Below are 17,532 nucleotides of genomic sequence, written 5' to 3'. Positions count from 1 at the left end.
TTTCAGCCTGCTTTGCTTACACCATTTCACTTAAGGAAAGGTGGGCATTTGTTGTTGTTGTTATGTGCCTCCAAGTCGACTATGACAATTAAAAACATAGAGCACACCTAGAAATTTGCTAGAGTATATTTCATCTCCCACTGTTTTATCTCGTGCAAACTGAGACACTCCTCATGTCCATTGGAGACTATTCTGCAGAATAGTCAGTGCCATTATTCCAAAACACATTATTGTGAAGCAACGTTCACAAACTATACTTCCCAGGATTCTTTGGGGGAAGCCATGACTGTCTCAAGCGAATAAAGGTCTGGTGTGGGTGTGGCCCCAATTAGCCAAGCCAAGCAGCTGTGAGTTTGGCTTTTAGAACACTGACAGTTGGTTCTTACTGAGCATGCCCGACATTATAATTGCACTCAATCCAAAATTTCTTAAAGTAATTAAAAATCAGCCAGGCATTTTTTTTAACTTTTAAACTGCAGAAGATGAAGGTCAGAGTATGGGGCAAGGTCAGTAACAGAATTACAGGTGCTCTGTGAAAATGGCTGACTTTTAATTAATTTCAACAGATTATGACAGAAAAAAGTCCAAAAGGGTTTTTCTCTCTCTCTTTTTACACTTTGAACTCTCGAGTCTGTCTGACTTTTGTGTATCACCATGAAAATTTAGGGGGTTGTTAAGCGTTTCTGAGTTCAGGACTATAAGTTTTGTAAGGTTTTGTTTTGAAATGAGCTTATGGGAAGGATCAGAATGGCATGGGGGTATTTTCAATTTAACATTGCGGAATGTAAAAAATCCATGCTGACTATAGTATACAGCCACTCCTGTGGCTGTACATGTCTCTAATGCAGAAATCTGGCATGTTTGAAGAGACCCAAAATGCACTACTCAGTATGCTTCATGGCTGAATGGGGATTTCAGCACAGGTCTGCAGGGTCTACCTCAGTCTCCAAATTAACTCTATGAATGATATAAAATATGAATGTTCCTTTATTTACAATTTATATGTTCTACCATAAATTTATAAATTGTCCTCAGAAGACAAAAAATTAGCCAGATAATTTACTATCTGATATGCATCTCTCTTTGGCAAACATAGCTTGAAAAATCACTTTACGTTCATGGTAACTTCACATACCAATCTGGTTATTAGAGAAGTGCAGCACCTCCAGTCCACTTGGGTAAACGGTTCTGGTTGTCTGTGCCTCTGCATAATAATAAATCTGCAAGAAAAATGAAGAAGTCTTGATTGCTTACCTTTTTTCTCCAAATAGAAGTTCTGAACATACAGATTTAACGGATGTAGATAATTTCCTTTCATTTAGAGTATTTGGACCCAAAGCAGCAAGGCCTGTATTTGGCACCTGGTTGGGATTGGTACCATTTGGGAACTCCCAATCACAGCTCCAAGTGGAGCCGATCCCTGCCAAACATGGGCTTTAATGTCAGTGCTGATCAGTTGATCAGTGCTGACTTTCAGCCTCACTGGGATTGCCTATAGTCTGGAATTTCCAATTGGGAACTCCAGAGTGTAGTTCATATTTGGTATTATAAAAATACACACAGAAATAGGAACTAATTTGGTTGGTCCTATTTCTTAGCAGAGATAGAAAAAATACAAGCAGCAGAATTAGAATAAACCAGCCCCACCTTTCTCTATATAAACAACAACAGACACAATCTTTTAGGTAAAAGAAAAGAATGTTTACTTACGACCCCATATGTTAGGAAAATAGGCTCTAGCTTAGAAGAAAGAAGATAGGAGTCTCAGTTCATTTTAGTGGTTTAGTATTAATGCTCTCAGAGAGAGCGTCTGCGCCATGCGGCCTCTCTCAATGGTGGATGGATCAGCAATGGAGAATATTCAAAAATTCCCCAGGACAAAGGAGGAGGAAGTCAGGTAAGTAACCCCACCCATTAGGAAGTTACATCATGGTAAAACAGGTACATGGGATATTCCCCAAATATCCCTTAAAGGGAACATGCAACATTTGCCTATTCCAACAGTTCACCCAAGTAAGGCTTGAAGCCACTGCCAATCAGCTAACTGCTGACCCTTCTTCCACCTTCTACAACTTGGTAAGACCATCAACTGGGCCTTACTTATAAATATTGGCTTTTAACAAAATATCTCCCCATCCCCCATAGTCTCTGTCTTCCCTAAGATGCAGAGCTTTCTGGATATCCTGCAACAGCAGCCCTGACCCACGTGTGGAATTTGGTATTATTTACTTTCTTACATTTATACCCTGCCTTTCTTTCATCACGGAAGTTAAGGTAGCGTATATGTGTTCCCTTATGATCTTCCATTTAGGCACTAACCAGATCCAGACTTGCTTAACTTCAGCAAGGTAGTGGCCTCATGTACCTTCAGATCATGCCCAGGGACTGGAATTCTCTGGGAGCAGAATTCACCATCCTTAAGATCTCGGCTTTTTAAAAAAAGATAGTGTTTATCATTGCAAACATGGGCTATATTAGGATATGCACTGGATGCATACAAACATGTCTCAGAGGAATCTAGGGTTTTTTCCCCTCCTACAGGAAAAAAAGTTCAGTGTCCCCTGCCTTTGCACTGCAAATGACATACTTAGCTGCTTCAAGACTGCCGCTATTTTCAGGTGGGATTCAATTTAATACTGGCAAATTCAGGTTGCACAATTAAAGTTGATTTGTTGCTCTTGTGTAACAAACCGACTTTTCCCCAAAATTGGGCTTTTTGTGGTAAGGAAAATGTTAGAAAAATGCACTGGAAAGTGTGTGATACCAATTACTTGATGCAAAATCATATTAACTCTCTGCAAACAAATCGGGATGAATGCTAAATAAATTTATTTTATTTATTTTTTTAATTCCATTTCTATACAGCCCATAGCAAGCTCTCTGGGCGGTGTACATCAAATAAAAACACAGCAAATACAATTTAAAACGATCTGGTCATCAAATTACAATATAACTGTCTGTTAGCACATTAAATACAAAATACAAAAATATTAAAAATGTTAAAAAATTAAAAAATTGTTAAAATGCCTGGGCAAAGAGGAAGGTTTTCACCTGGCACCGAAAGATAGTAGTGTAGGCGCCAGGCGAACCTCGTCAGGAAGGGTGTTCCAAAGTTCGGGGGCCACCACCGAGAAGGCCCTCTTTCTTGTAATCGCCTTCCGGGCGTCTCTATGAATAGGCACCCGGAGGAGGGCCTTCGCTGTTGAGCGCAGTGTATGGGTAGGTTCATATCGGGAGAGACATTTCATCAGGTATTGTGGGCCCGTGCCGTGTAAGGCTTTATAGGTTAAAACCAGCACTTTGAATCGGGCCCGGAAACATATAGGCAGCCAGTGCAAGCGGGCCAGAATCGGTGTTATGTACTCCGACCGCTTGGTCCAAGCTATTAATCTGGCCGCTGCATTCTGCACGAGCTGCAGTTTCCGAACCGTCTTCAAGGGCAGCCCCACGTATAGTGCATTGCAATAGTCCAGTTTCGAGGTTACCAGAGCATGAACAACTGAAGTAAGATGTTCCCTGTCCAGATATGGGCGTAGCTGGGCCACCAGCCTAAGTTGGTAAAAAGCACTCCGTGCCACCGAGGCCACCTGCGCCTCAAGTGACAAGGACGGGTCCAAAAGGACTCCCAAGCTGCGCACCTGCTCCTTCAGGGGGAGTGTAACCTCATCCAGAACAGGTCGAACATCCATCATCTGGTCAGGGGATCCATTCACTAACAGCATCTCAGTCTTGTCTGGATTGAGCTTCAATTTGTTCGCTCTCATCCAGTCCATTATTGCGGCCAAGCATCGGTTTAGCACCTTGACGGCCTCACCTGAAGAAGATGAAAAGGAGAAGTAGAGCTGCGTATCATCAGCGTACTGATGCGAACGCACTCCAAAACTCCTGATGACAGCACCCAGCGGCTTCATATAGATGTTAAAGAGCATGGGGAACAGAACTGATCCCTGCGGAACTCCATATTGGAGCGCCCAGGGCGTCGAGTAGTGCTCCCCAAGCACTACTTTCTGGAGACGACCTGCTAGATAGGAGCGGAACCACTGCCAGGCAGTGCCTCCAACTCCCAAATCCGCAAGCCTCCCCAGAAGGATACCATGGTCGATGGTATCAAAAGCCGCTGAGAGGTCAAGGAGAATCAACAGAGTTACACTCCCTCTGTCTTTCTCCCGACAAAGGTCATCATACAGGGCGACCAAGGCCGTCTCTGTGCCAAAACCGGGCCGGAAACCCGATTGAAATGGATCCAGATAATTGGTCTCATCCAAGAGAGCTTGGAGCTGGGATGCAACCACCCTTTCCAGAACCTTGCCCAGGAATGGCACATTTGCTACCGGCCTGTAGTTATTCAAATTTTCAGGGTCCAGGGAAGATTTCTTCAAAAGTGGTCTCACCACCGCCGCCTTAAGGCAGTTCGGGACCACTCCCTCACATAGAGAGGCATTAATCACTTCCCTGGCCCAGCCGGCAGTGCCATCCCTACTAGCTTTTATTAGCCAAGAGGGGCAAGGATCTAATACAGAGGTGGTTGCACGCACCTGTCCAAGCACCTTGTCCACGTCCTCAAGCTGCACCAATTGAAACTCATCCAACAAAACATGACCAGACTGTGCTCCGGAGACCTCATTTGGTTCAATTGCTGTAACATTAGAGTCTAAGTCCTGACGGATGCAAGAGATTTTATTCTGGAAGTGCTTGGCAAATTCGTCACAGCATGCAGGTTGTCTGCAGGAGACTGTACTCCCACCATGGATTTAATCTTTGCTGTTGCCACTCATTTTTGCCTCGGGGAGTTATCTGCATTTTTATTGCTTAAAGTGTATACTTTTATGCATTGAAAAGTTAATTAACTTATTTTGAGCTGGGGAATCTATTTTTAAAGTTGGAAAACTGCTCAGAGAAGAGGAGAATTTTCTTGGTGATATCATGGATGGCACTGATGGGCAGTAAATACAGAAGCTTATATTGGAAACTACTAGACATGGTTTCCCTTAACCTTGATTCTGGACAGAGGTCCAGACCAAGATCCTGTGAGTGCACAGTGGCCCTTGTCCTATTTTAAAATACATCTACAAGCCCTCTCAGGAGCCAGAAGCGTGGAGCTATTGTACAGGATTTCCAGGGGAAGAGAACACAAACAGCTCTTCCCAAGCCTAGCAGAAGTAAAATAAATTATGCAAAGTATGCATTTGCATAATTTACATATTGCATAATTCAGCCATTGAGTTGCTTTGACGCAGATTTATTTTTAAGACAACTAACACAGAGCCTCGCTAACTTTGTACAGAAAAGACTGTTTAGCTCATTTCAGAGCCTAGCTAAAGATTTATTTTCCCTTTCTTGAAAATTAAGATATGTAGAACTCATCAGTCTCCATAATTACATTTTAAAGTCCTTCTTTAAAGCAAAGTAAAACAAATATACACACCACTCTTTGATCTGGCAAGATCTTCTTAATATCTCCATTGTAAAAAGTAACCACAGTTGTCCTTTTATCAGCACTAATCTCCATTTTTGTCCCATTGGGATATGTAATAATCCTGCGTCCATCGGTAAGCAGTTGTTTCATCTTTAAAACAAAGATCAGATGTATAGGGTTGGGATGTGTACACATTCCCTCTCCTCCCTGCCTCATCCAAACCTGTGTAGTTAAACTAGAGTACTTGGACTGAAATGGATTCTGATCTGCAAAGGGCACAACAACATGGAGAAATGCACAGGATATGGGGGGGGGAGGACAAACAGCTACCTCAGTGCATGACTGCCATTCATTATATTATATTGACAGAGCTTCTTACTAAGGACATTTAAACCTAAGTAGCATGGGAAAATCTAAGGTCCCATCTACACCATACATTTAAAGCAGTATCAAACTACTTTAAACAGTCCTGGCTTCCCCCAAAGAATCTTTGGAACTGTAGATTGTTAAGGGTGCTGAGAGTTGTTGAGACCCCTGTTCCCCTCACACAGCTACAGATCCCAGCATGGTTTAACAATCAATCTCTGTTCCCATGAAACTGTGGGAATTGTAGCTCTATGAAGGGAATAGGGACTCCTTTGGTCATTGCCTGCACACAGGGAAACCTGGAAACTGAAGAGAACATGGGATCTCACACAGAGAATTCTCAGCACCCTCACCAGCTACTACAATCCTCAGAATTCTTTTGGGAATGGTTAAGTTGGCATTACAATCCTAAAACTGATATAGATTTGTAAGCGTACCTCTGATCTAAGAACATAACTCCAGGGGTGCAGTTGTCCAGGGTCTCGGAGGAGTCTCAGACCCCTTACTTTTTTTGGAGCAGGGTCGCAGCAGGGTCCCTAGGTCTCCCGCGTCTTAGGAGCCAATCAGCATGAAAGGGAAGTGTGTTAGCCACTGAGAAGAGTCTTCTAACATGCTTCCTTGTGCTTTCCTGCTGATTGGGGCCCATCAGAGTGAAAGGAGGAGAGTCAGCCACTGAGCAGACTGTTCTCAGTAGCTAACAGACTCCTCTTTCATACTGATTGGCTCCTAGGGACACCTTTTGCTGTGGGAGAAGGTGCACGGGGAAAGGACTGAGGAGTGTGCAGATGATGACAGAGAGCAAGTGAGTAAGGGGGTGTGGCTGTGAGGGGGCGTGGCATGACTCAATTCATGAAGGGACCTGCACTTCTGAATTTGTCACTACACTACTGCATAACTACAGATAAGATTACGACTGTTAACCAGTTCTCCTTGTTACATTTCAGTTTTTCCCCTGCTTCCCCACAATGCTGTTGTCCTTTCTTGCTTTGTTCCTGCACTTATCTTTTTGCACATTTGCAAATGCACATATGCAAAAATCAGCACAAGCACAGGGTTGAGTTTACCAACAACTTACCTGCCCATTTAAAATGGCAGGCTGTGGTGTCTACTGACAAACATTTATTTATTTATTACATTTATACCCCGCCTTTCTTTTCATCATAGAAACCAAGGCAGCTTACATAAGGTTCCCAGGCAGTCTCCCATCCAGGCACTGACCAGACCTGACCCTGCTTAGCTTCAGCAGGGGGCTGGCCTCATGTGGCTCAGCTCCTTCCTGAACAAATGAAACATACTTTTATAAATGGGCAAATAGCCAAGGGTCTGTGCAAGTCATTTTCATTTTCTTTGGGAAGGGCTTTTTTTGTAACAGTACTCACTGGTAGTGGGTACCAGTTAGGGTTGCCAGGTTCAGGGCCTGAGACTGATCCTGTATCTTTGGGAGAAGAGAAAGTCAGCCAAGTGCAGGTGTTCTTGCAACACTGTAATGGGAAAAACCACAAGGTGGAATTCTCCCTTCCCCCTGCACAACTTTTAAAGATACAGAAGACCTCTTGGAGGCTGGGCCTGGCAACCCTAGTACAGTACTTTTTTTTTTTTGCTGCCTATTGTGGCCATTTTGTGTTGGTACCCATGGCACTTTTATCAAGATATGAGTACTGGCACCTCATGTTTACAACAACAGCAGCAATACATACACACACACACACACACAAAAGGATCAAGAGGCTAAAAAAGGGCAGTCATCCAAAAAGAAAAAAGTGTCCAGTACCTTTCAGAAGATGAGCCAACAACAGCTACATTGTTTCTTTAAAAGGCTTCAGGGTATGGGAGACATCTTTCTGCCATTCACTAATGCTGATTTAAGATGCATGATGGGCACACATTGCATTAAAAATTCTATTCTACAAATCAACATAATCTGCACCCCCCTGGAGACCTCCAATTCTGCATGGGGTGCTCCAAATTGCACTTTAATGAATTACCGTATGGCAAAGACATATGCTTGCAGCTGTTTTATTATCATGTAATGTGCCCCCCCATTGCATGCATGCCAGCTCTGCAGAAAATTAGGTTCATTTTGTGCAAAGACCTCCTGGGAAATCAGCCAAGACCTCTCAATGAGCAGATGGGGAACACATCCCTGGTGATGTTTGTGCCACATGAAGGCAGCTGTCTTGCACTCCAGCACAACCTTGAGTTAAGGATGTGTACAAAAGGTAGCTTTCCTGAGTGGTTTGTAGCTTTCATGCATATTAAATCAGCATCATTCTGGAGCTAACTGCATGTTGTACACATATCAGAGCCCCAGTGCCATATTTATTTGTTTGTTTGTTTAAAACCAGCTTTCCTCGATTACAGATTCCCTACTTCAAATCACACACACAAAGGCTGCCTGTCCTTGTACATGGCTCAAAATGCACCTGGACAAATGGACATTTTGAGTATCAAAGGTAGAAAAGCAGCTGGTGGGGGAAAGGCATTTGGGTCAATGAAAGGATTATGCACGTACATCACAAAGCAGTTCCACACCATATTGTCACAAACGCTAATAAGGTTTGTTTTGAGGTAGGGTTTGATTGAGAGAGTCCTGAGTAGTGTGAACTCTGTTTAAAGGCAGTGGTTAAGGCTGAGAAGAAATGGGGTGGGAGTATGGATTCCGCGGTCCACTCCTAGTCGCTTAACCATGGTTCAGAGATCCCTCCATCAGTCCAGTGAAAGAACATACATTGCCTTCCAAATAATTCTCTACCCTTTTTGTCATTCAGTATTGCATCTGCCTCATGCTCCATCTGCCACATCCAACATGCCTATGAGGGTGCAGAAATTTGAAACACATCATTGACAGAATATTGAGGTGCATTCCCCAGTGGTATAGGGACATCTTATGGAGAAGCAGCTCCCATCAATGTACAAATGAAGCTGAGCATGCGGACAAGGGATGGGGGCTGCAAGGAAGACCCTTGTTACTGAATTAATTGTTCTGGATTTCAGGGATTTGTTTTATTATTGTTTGGACATGAATGTGGCTTTGACTTTTTCATATTTCAATATACTGTACATTATGTTTTATTCTATTGATTGTTCAGATATTCTGGGTTAATTAAGTTGCTTGCTGTCAGTTGCTTTGGTCTTCCCTTTGGAAGGAAAAGTGGGATAGAAACAAGAAGTGAAACCTAAACGAAATACAAAAATCATGTTGTCTCTGATGTAGCAACAGATGGTGTGGTGAAGCCACCCTCCTGACCACAGCATCGCTGCTGCCTACATGGATGGGTGATTGTGAGGCCAGGGCCCTGCAGGCACACAAGCGTGAATCCTGATTGGCAGCAGCATAACCACATAGCCCTAAAGCTGCTGCTGTCCTGCCCTAGCCCTGTCCAGGTAAGCAGCAATGATGTCAATGTTGGGAGGGCACCTCCATGGCTATGTCCCACTACTGCTGTCACATAATATAGGGTGACATTTTTCCATTTTTACACTTATCTAATATTTCTTACCTTTCCATCTGGATACTCTGTTTTTTCTTTCACTTCCCCATCGTCCTTGCTTTCAACATATAGCGATGCTCTTCTGGACAGTATTGATTTGAGAGGGGAAACCTATCAATAATCAAACACGAATTTTATTTGAACATACTTTTCTATAAAGAGAGGCATCACATACAAAAGCCCATGTAAGTAGAGGAGGTCCTTCATTCAAGAAGAGGGTGTTCAGACTTTCTTTCTTTTACATTTGTCTAAAAATCTATATGGCCTTTCCAGCTCTGCTATCCAAGGTAGGCTAATAAAAAAAATGAAAACAAGATAAAAGCCATAAAGCAAAAGATAGATAAACTTTATGAAAGGCTTGACAGAAGTATAACATAGGAACACAGGGAACTGCTTTACACTGAGTCAGGCCATTGGTCCATCTAGTTCAGTACTGTCTACAGTGACTAGCAGTGGGTCTCCAGGGTTTCAGGCAGGAGTCTCTCCCAGGCCTACACAGAGATGCCAGGGGCTGAACTTGGGACCGTCTGCATGCAAGGCAGAGGCTCTGCCACTTAGCTACAGCCTTTCCCCAGGGCTTGCCTGGGCAAGCATTTCAGGCATTTTGGGGTCCAATTTGGGCACAAAACAAAAATAAGTTAGTAGTTATTGCTGTTTTGTTCAGCAACAATACTTTAGCCTTGCTATTAGGACTTTTAAGATAAAGGCTGGAAGTGCAGGTAACTGGGCTGAAAGAGATCTTTTCGTCCACAGCTTCCTCTCAAAGGAAGGTGTTGTTTCTGATGTCACCGATTTCACCGCTGTTTCCCAACTGAATTGACTGGCCGATAATAAAAGCCACTTATGCTGATGCAATACAAGGCTGAAGCCCAAAAGATGCCCACGACATAGGTGCAAATCATGGTGGGCAACCTTTGGCCCTCCAGATGTCCATCATCCCTGCCAATTGGCCATGCTGGCTGGGGCTGGTGGGAGTTGGCATCTGTTGGACTCCAAGATCCCAGTCTAGGGACACATAAGAAGCTGCCTTTTATTGAATTAGACCATTAGCAACAGGTACTTTGGATTGCTCTGTTAATCATGAATACGACACGTAACAGAAGTGGGGGAGAAATTTGCCCTAGAGAGGGGGAAATGAGAAAGAGAGGGCACATGAGCAAACAGCCTATTCCTAATCTCTTAATTATGGTTAGGTCTGCACTAGACCCTAGTGTTAAGGGCAGCTCTGGCCAAGAGAATTGCAGATTATCTGGCCACCTGGTTGCAAGACTGCACAGTAAAGAAACACTATTGATATGGATACATAGATACAGTAGGTGGGCAGAAAGATACACAGAAGGCCAAACCTTGCTTTTAGCATCCAAAAAAGTAGGACAGCTTTCCGTAGGTGTATTCCTGCCATTTGAGGCAATACTGTTTCTCTTGGAGATGGTCATGGAAGCCACCTGCTCAGAAGACTTCTTGAAATCCTGAGCCCTTTTATGACTAGGATTTTCTTTCACCTGTAGAGATATTCAGTAACCATTTGAAACTTCAGCCATATCTTTAAAGGAATCTGTTATACTACACAGCTTAATTTTTCAATAAAACAAGCTAAACCTTGTTTCCCCCACACCTTTTCCACAGAGACCTGTTTGAGAGTAGGATTTCAGGCCTGCTGTTTGTGTAAAAGATGTTTAAGATGAATACATAAAATATAAATACAAAAACATACCTGCACTCCCACATTACTCAAGGATATAGAGCTTAAATTGTCATTGTTTCGGCTGTTCAAAAGTGCTGCATCTTCTGAACTACCTGAAGTGGATGAGAATGTGCCTAGAGTGATTAAAATATTTATATATTAAAAATTGTTTGAGGCCACATACTAAAGCACAGATTATTCAAGCACTTCTTTTTGAAGTTCAAAGTAAGGTTGTTATTTATTCACCAGCAAAAGGGACATGTTTGAGCAACAGGGAGGATTAAATTCTCTCTCCAGTTAGATGACTACCATTCTCACATGCTTTACCTTTTACATACAGAGCTGGACTGATATCCTTAAGTACACTCAAGTTGGAATCAGATACTGGTGTCTTCCTTCCATAATTTTGTTGCTGATTGTGAGCCAACTGAGGCAAAGCCTACAAAAAAGGGGAAGCATTTAAATAAGGACACAGTGCTTCTACACACTCCAAAAGGTCTGGCTGTATGAATGCCTTGATATACAATCTTTCCTTGCTGTACTGATGTGAAGCTGAGCCAAAAACAATAGGAAACATGACTGCTCTTAAAGATACAGGTTTGGGGTGGTATTATACAGGCAGCAATTGGAAGATAAGTTCCAAAAAAAATTAGATTTTTATATCACTTGGTCTCAGTCTCACACTGTGGATTGTGCGTGGGTCTTTTTCTGTGTTTCTGTGGAACAGGCTCTCCATTAAAAGAAGAGACAATGGTTAGATCCAGTCTTAGTCATAATCTGTTGTACTGTACTTCAGGCTGTTTGTCTAGTCTGCTTATTGTACACCACTTAGAGGGTTTTTTATTTTAAACAATTTTATAAATTTCCTAAATAAATTCAGAGAATGTGCATTACTTTCTGTAGTTCAAACGGTGTTTGATTGGGTGTCCTCCGACCTGTGGGTGTTGCACTTCTGTTATGAAGGATTTTAGATGGGCTCTTCGCTCTTTGCTCTCCTGTTGCAGATTTCAATGACTCAGACCTCTGCAGTGTACCCCTTGTTGCCTAGAAGACATTGAATGCTTTTTCACAAAGTTGGCTTTTGCTATCTTATTTGTGGGAATGCCACTAGGAAGTAAATGCTAAAAAAACTGGACATCTATGTTTTTTCAGTATTTAATCATACTAACAATGCATATCATTTTTACAGTGCTTTCATAGGTTCAAAGAGCTTCATTGTCTAGATGTAATCCTTACAACAATTAGAAATGCTTTAGGAATTCCATATTAGTGTACTAATCTGATCTGCTGATGTATGATTGTATTCTCCTTTTGTTTTATAGATGTGATTTTATTGCAGGTGTTATGTTGTTCACTGCATATTTTTTAATGTTGGCAGTAGAGACATTTTTACTAAATAAATAAATAAATTCATTCAGTCCAAATTCCAGAACAAACTCACCTGAGAAGTGGATCAGAATGTAGTTTGCCTTTGGGCACTTCTTTAAAAAATTTCTTTAAAAAACAGCAAGTGCCAGCCACTCCAAGGAGTCAGAAAGCTCCACTCTGGTATGGCTGCTGCCATACATGTTGAAAATAGCATGTTACCAATCCAAGGTTATGATGACATACTGTCCCTCTCAGGGGCACTGTACTGGGGATGGGAGGAGGATGACTGCCAATGAGCATTTGTTCCATAGTGCTCCTGGGAGTCATGGAACATCATCATGTCCCATCTTCAGGGGCAGTAGTATCCCCATTTTCAACATGTAACAGATTTCTTATCAATGGAGTGGCTATTCCCTCTCCAAAAGAAGAAGGTAAAATGTATGTATTAAAAGGCAGCTCTCAGGCCACCTTGCAGGCACTTCTTAAAATAAGAATGTCATGCAGATATTTCTTTTTGTGGGTGGGATCCTACAATTTATGTGGAAGCAAAATGAAACAGACTTGATTATGAGCTGATGTGAAAGTGATACAAACCAGAATTAGACTGATCTGTCCATCCCTGACAACCCTGTAAGAAAAGTCAGCATTATTATCCCGATATTGCAGATACGCCAGCTGTACACCGATTACATATATGCTGGAAGCATTTTTTTTTAAATGAGGGGGAGGGATGAATCATGATAACAGAATCATAAAATTATAGAATCATAGAGTCAGAAGGAGCCTATAAGGCCATCGGGTCCAACCCCCTGCTCAAAGCAGGAATCCAACTTAGAACATACCCAACAGGTGGCTGTCCAGCTGCCTCTTGGCCTCCAGTGTTGCACAGTCCACCACCTCCCTAGGTAATTGGTTCCATTGTCGTACTGCTAAAAGAGTTAGGAAGTTTTTCCTGATGTTCAGCTGAAATCTGGCTTCCTGTAACTTAAGCCCATTATTCCGTGACCTGCACATCTTAATTTATCTCCCTATCTCTGTGTATCCCTATATCTTACCTGCATATCCCTATCTCTAGGGGCCAATTCATCCAGTGGAGCTATTTTCCTTCCCATATGCCTGTTGCTGGGATTCTTATGGCTATTTCGTGATGGTCTGTCTTCCTGATTCTCTTCAGAAGATGTCCCTCTCAAAATAGCTGCTGAGACCTGAAGAAGAAATTATGATGTAGCAACATTTAAGGAAGTTTCATGTGCACAACAGATTCAGCAGCCATTCTCTGTACATCTAATTTAAAAAGCGGACAAAATTCAGGCGGCATGTGCACCAGCCATGTTCTTCCTGGGGAAACGAGGGGGGGAAATTTCCATGAGATTCCTCATCCCTGTGGACTCCTACTCAAACAGATGTGCTACTGCGGATGGGCCCTGCCTCCAGTCTGCTGCTTCTCAGAGCAGGGTCCAATGTCCATGAGGTAAGGGAGAGGGAAGGTGCCAGCTTGTCCCCATCCACTTGGGGACAATTCTGACACCTGCTCTAGGATGCAGAGCTTGGAAAAGTTACTTTTTTGAACTACAACTCCCATCAGCCCAATCCAGTGGCCATGCTGGCTGGGGCTGATGGGAGTTGTAGTTTAAAAAAGTAACTTTTCCAAGCTCTGCTAGGATGTAGTATACTGGAGCTGTAATCCTTCCCCATCAGCAGATCTTTTGACAAGGAGAGTGGCTGCATCAAAAAGCTGAGGTCTTTCCCCAGAAATAGATATTGGGAGGGCACCCAGGAAGCAGAACACAAATAGCTACCAGTGTTTCTCCTTTTGTGCTAGTAAAATCCGTAACTCCATGTTTCCTTTCGGCTTCTATCTTCTGAAACTCAGAGACTCTGAGCTCATCTTGAAGTTCCAGGTTCTGCTTGGTCAGTGCTTCAACTTGACTCCTTAACTCGCCATGAGCAGCATGCCAGTGGGTCTCGTTCCTTCTGAACTTCTCCTGCAGCCCTGCTATTTGCTGCTTTAGCACCTGTCACAGAAAGGTAGGTGGTGGGTGTTTTTCAAGGAAAGATGTGTTGCCATTTCTGTATAGACCAGAGCTGAATGTCATCAGGCCTGTGTGATGTTCCTGTATTAATGTATATATGGTAAGTGCTGTTTGTATAGAAGATACATGGTAAGTGGAATGAAAGAGGAGGGGGGAGTAAATGAGCAGTAGAATGCTGGATGATTGGCTGAGTGTTTGAATGGCTGAGAGTATAAATGGAAGGATGACAGTTGAATCTGGGTGGACGTTCGTGGGTTGTTTGAGAGGTGTTTGGTGGACGTTGGTGGGTTTTAGAGGTGTTTGAGAGGTATTTGGAGCTGGGTGTTTGGAGGTGGATGTGGGGAGAGTGTGGAGTTTGGATTAATACTAAGACAAGTATCACAGGAATAGATGAAACCATATGCTTATGTCCCTTTATAAAGTAATCTTGTTATTTCTAATATTTAATAAACACTATTTTGGTTTACCGGAGGCCTGATCCTTGGCTGGGGAATATACAGACCAGAGGGGAGGGCAAGGTACTTACCAAGGCTGAAGGGAAACTGTAACAATTGGTGGCAGCGGTGAAGGGAAGAATATAACACCACAAGTATCCAGAGCAACCCAGAATTATATGCATTCTATATAGATCAAAGGGATTGGGACAGCTTAAGCACGCAGTCACAGAGGTAACCTGATTGAGAGAGACTCAGGCAGAGTCTCTGGGAATACTGGTTATAGGACGTGACTGGTGGTGCTGCCTAGCAGGGGGATCTGGTGAGGTCTGTGCTAGAGCGGAGAGAGAAACCATAAAAAAGGACAGTCCGGACTGGTGGAGTCCCTGGTGGTGCCTAGTGACAGGCAGTAGCCACGAGCAGGTAGGAACCTGACAGGGAGAGCCAGGGAAGGGCGTCACAGCCTGCTCCTTATTTCACTAAACCCCTTATTTCCAAAACCATATGAGAACTGAAACACAGCTGTTGAAAATTGCACTTATTCAAATTTTACAATGCAGTTTGCTAACCAATGTTTATGTTAAGGGAAAGTGTGCAAGAAATGAATATATAACTGAAAATGACATACAAAAATGCATTATATGATGAGGAATTGCTTGCAAAATGTGTATATTAGTCAAAACTGCGTACAAAATATGATCACTAGGAGAAATTCACACTAAAATGCTGGAAAATTTTCATGAGGATTTTAAAAAATGCAAACAACTGCAGAAATGTGGAGAACTGAATTTAAGATTGAAGAAAAGAGAAACAGAGAGAACCAAAATGGGCAGGTTTTTCCATCCCTAACCCCTTGTAATTCCACATGGGTACTAATATTGTGAAGCTAACATACATGTGGCTTAGACTCAGCTGTTCCGCTAAGAGCAACTTCAGACCTTTTGAGGACTGTGGCCAGGGCTCAACTTAAACAGGATTTCCAGGCGGAGAACTGTGCACCTTTAGGGGCAGGAACAGATTAAACTCTTCTGCTCCATACAATTAGCTGCTTTCTGAAGGTAAGCTCCTCAGCGTGCAGTTGAGAGAGAAAGAGTAAGTCCTCATAGAGTCTGTCGGGGGGGGGGGGAGAAGGGGAAGCTGTGTGCCAGGGGCTAGGTAGGGTGTAAGCAGTACTTGTAACCTCAGGACCTGGGATGTAAATCTTGAAAGGACCAAGTCCAGGGTAGTGATAAAACAGAATCATGTGCAGGAAATGGCAGTCCTGGAAACAAGAATGTAGGGGCAGACAGTGGTCTAAAGTAGACTGTTTCTGATTGCTGATGGGCTTCTTCCACAATGTAGGAAGCAGAGATGAAAAGAGTTGATGAATGATGAGACAAAGAGGACAACAGAGAGAAGGGAAGTCATAAGCCAACTTAACTGCAATAGGGAAATCTTCTTGGATCGGAGAACTAGACTAATCATCAGTCTCCTCTTCTCTGCCATTACAAGAAAGCCCCACCTTGAAATTGCAATGCAGCCCCCACAGTCTCCCCAGCCCCATTAAAAGGAAAGGTTCTGATGACTGGATCTTTCGGAAGGTTACTTGGCAAGTCCTCCTTACCAATTTATTTATTGCACACGTGCACACACCAAGATCCTAGTACAGTGGATAAGTAACAACACTATGAAACATACACTACAGGCATACATACACAAGCCGACAACTAGATGAATTGGTCTGGAAGAATCAACCCAGCAATTCTGTGCTTTGTTCCAAGATTCCAATCATGTATAGCACACAATGCCAGACAGTAAGTGCCACTTATTTCCACTAAACTTGCTTTCAGGTAAATGATCTATCAGCCCTAATAGATGGTCCTTGCTTTTCTGGCCAACTGGGAGCAGCCATTTCCATTGCATTTTGGGAGTCGCAATTAGATTCCCAAAAACTGTTTTGGGGGATGTGGTTATAACTGCAGTGAAGGCAAGGGACTCCTTTATTTCATGCTATTTAAACTGATTACCTCTAGGAAAGATTTGCTAAGAGTTATGGTAGAGGCCATGGCTATGAGCACACTTGTCACCTACAGCAAAGCGTTTCTATTGGCTACAACTGGAGGGACAATGGGTTGATCTGCTGATCAGTTGCAAAATCTGTTTGAAGCTGAATTTTTTTTAAAAAATCCACTCAAGCAGGTCCCATAAGGTTTTACAGTAAAAAGGGATGGGGTTTGACTAGCATTGTATGCCCCCGTTTTCAGAAAAGAGATGGAGATGCACTAAAACCAGCAGAATAGTAAATGTGTCTCTACCCCAAAACTCCTCAGAGTCAGTGCCTTTAAAAATACACACACAAAACAAAATGGAAAAGAAAGAGAGAAAAGAAACACTGTAATTGTAAGTCCCCTACCCCTGAATCATTTCACCCTCATTCCTTCTGTTTTGTTTTTTGGGGCTGCACCAAAAGCTCCCAAATTCAGGCAAGCACACAAAACAAAAGGAGGCCAGGCCTATCGACTGCTCTCAATGCTCATCTGAAAGAGCAAATGAAATGAAATGAAATTATGGGGGACGCAGGTCAGTGGCAGAGCAACTGCTTTGCATACAACAGATTCCAGGTTCAATCCTGGCATCTGCAAACAGGGCAGAGAGGCTCCCCTGTCTGAAACCTTCTAAAGCCACTTTCAGACAGTGTACACAGTACTAAGCTAGATGAACTAATGATCTGACTCAGCAGCTTCCTATTTTCCTATGACCT

At 42.9% G+C, this 17,532-nt stretch overlaps 1 protein-coding gene across 1 annotated transcript in view; it reads right to left on the bottom strand.

Annotated features, from left to right (window-relative positions):
* The window catches only part of LOC133384187 (centromere protein J-like), a 43,620-nt gene that overhangs the window by 2,644 nt on the left and 23,444 nt on the right, over window positions 1-17,532 (bottom strand). Inside the window, exons 10-18 of the mRNA XM_061626109.1 lie at window positions 14,125-14,340; window positions 13,381-13,530; window positions 11,852-12,001; window positions 11,285-11,396; window positions 10,988-11,091; window positions 10,620-10,775; window positions 9,283-9,384; window positions 5,426-5,566; window positions 1,136-1,220 (exon numbers count right to left, since the gene is read on the bottom strand). Of these exons, the coding sequence (XP_061482093.1) occupies window positions 1,136-1,220; window positions 5,426-5,566; window positions 9,283-9,384; window positions 10,620-10,775; window positions 10,988-11,091; window positions 11,285-11,396; window positions 11,852-12,001; window positions 13,381-13,530; window positions 14,125-14,340 (1,216 nt within the window). The remainder of the gene's footprint in view (window positions 1-1,135; window positions 1,221-5,425; window positions 5,567-9,282; window positions 9,385-10,619; window positions 10,776-10,987; window positions 11,092-11,284; window positions 11,397-11,851; window positions 12,002-13,380; window positions 13,531-14,124; window positions 14,341-17,532) is intronic.

Source organism: Rhineura floridana, chromosome 4 (assembly GCF_030035675.1).
Source record: "Rhineura floridana isolate rRhiFlo1 chromosome 4, rRhiFlo1.hap2, whole genome shotgun sequence".
Taxonomy (NCBI): domain Eukaryota; kingdom Metazoa; phylum Chordata; class Lepidosauria; order Squamata; family Rhineuridae; genus Rhineura; species Rhineura floridana.
The sequence above is the reverse complement of the archived record's forward strand: the minus strand, read 5'-3'. Positions and strand labels throughout refer to the sequence as shown.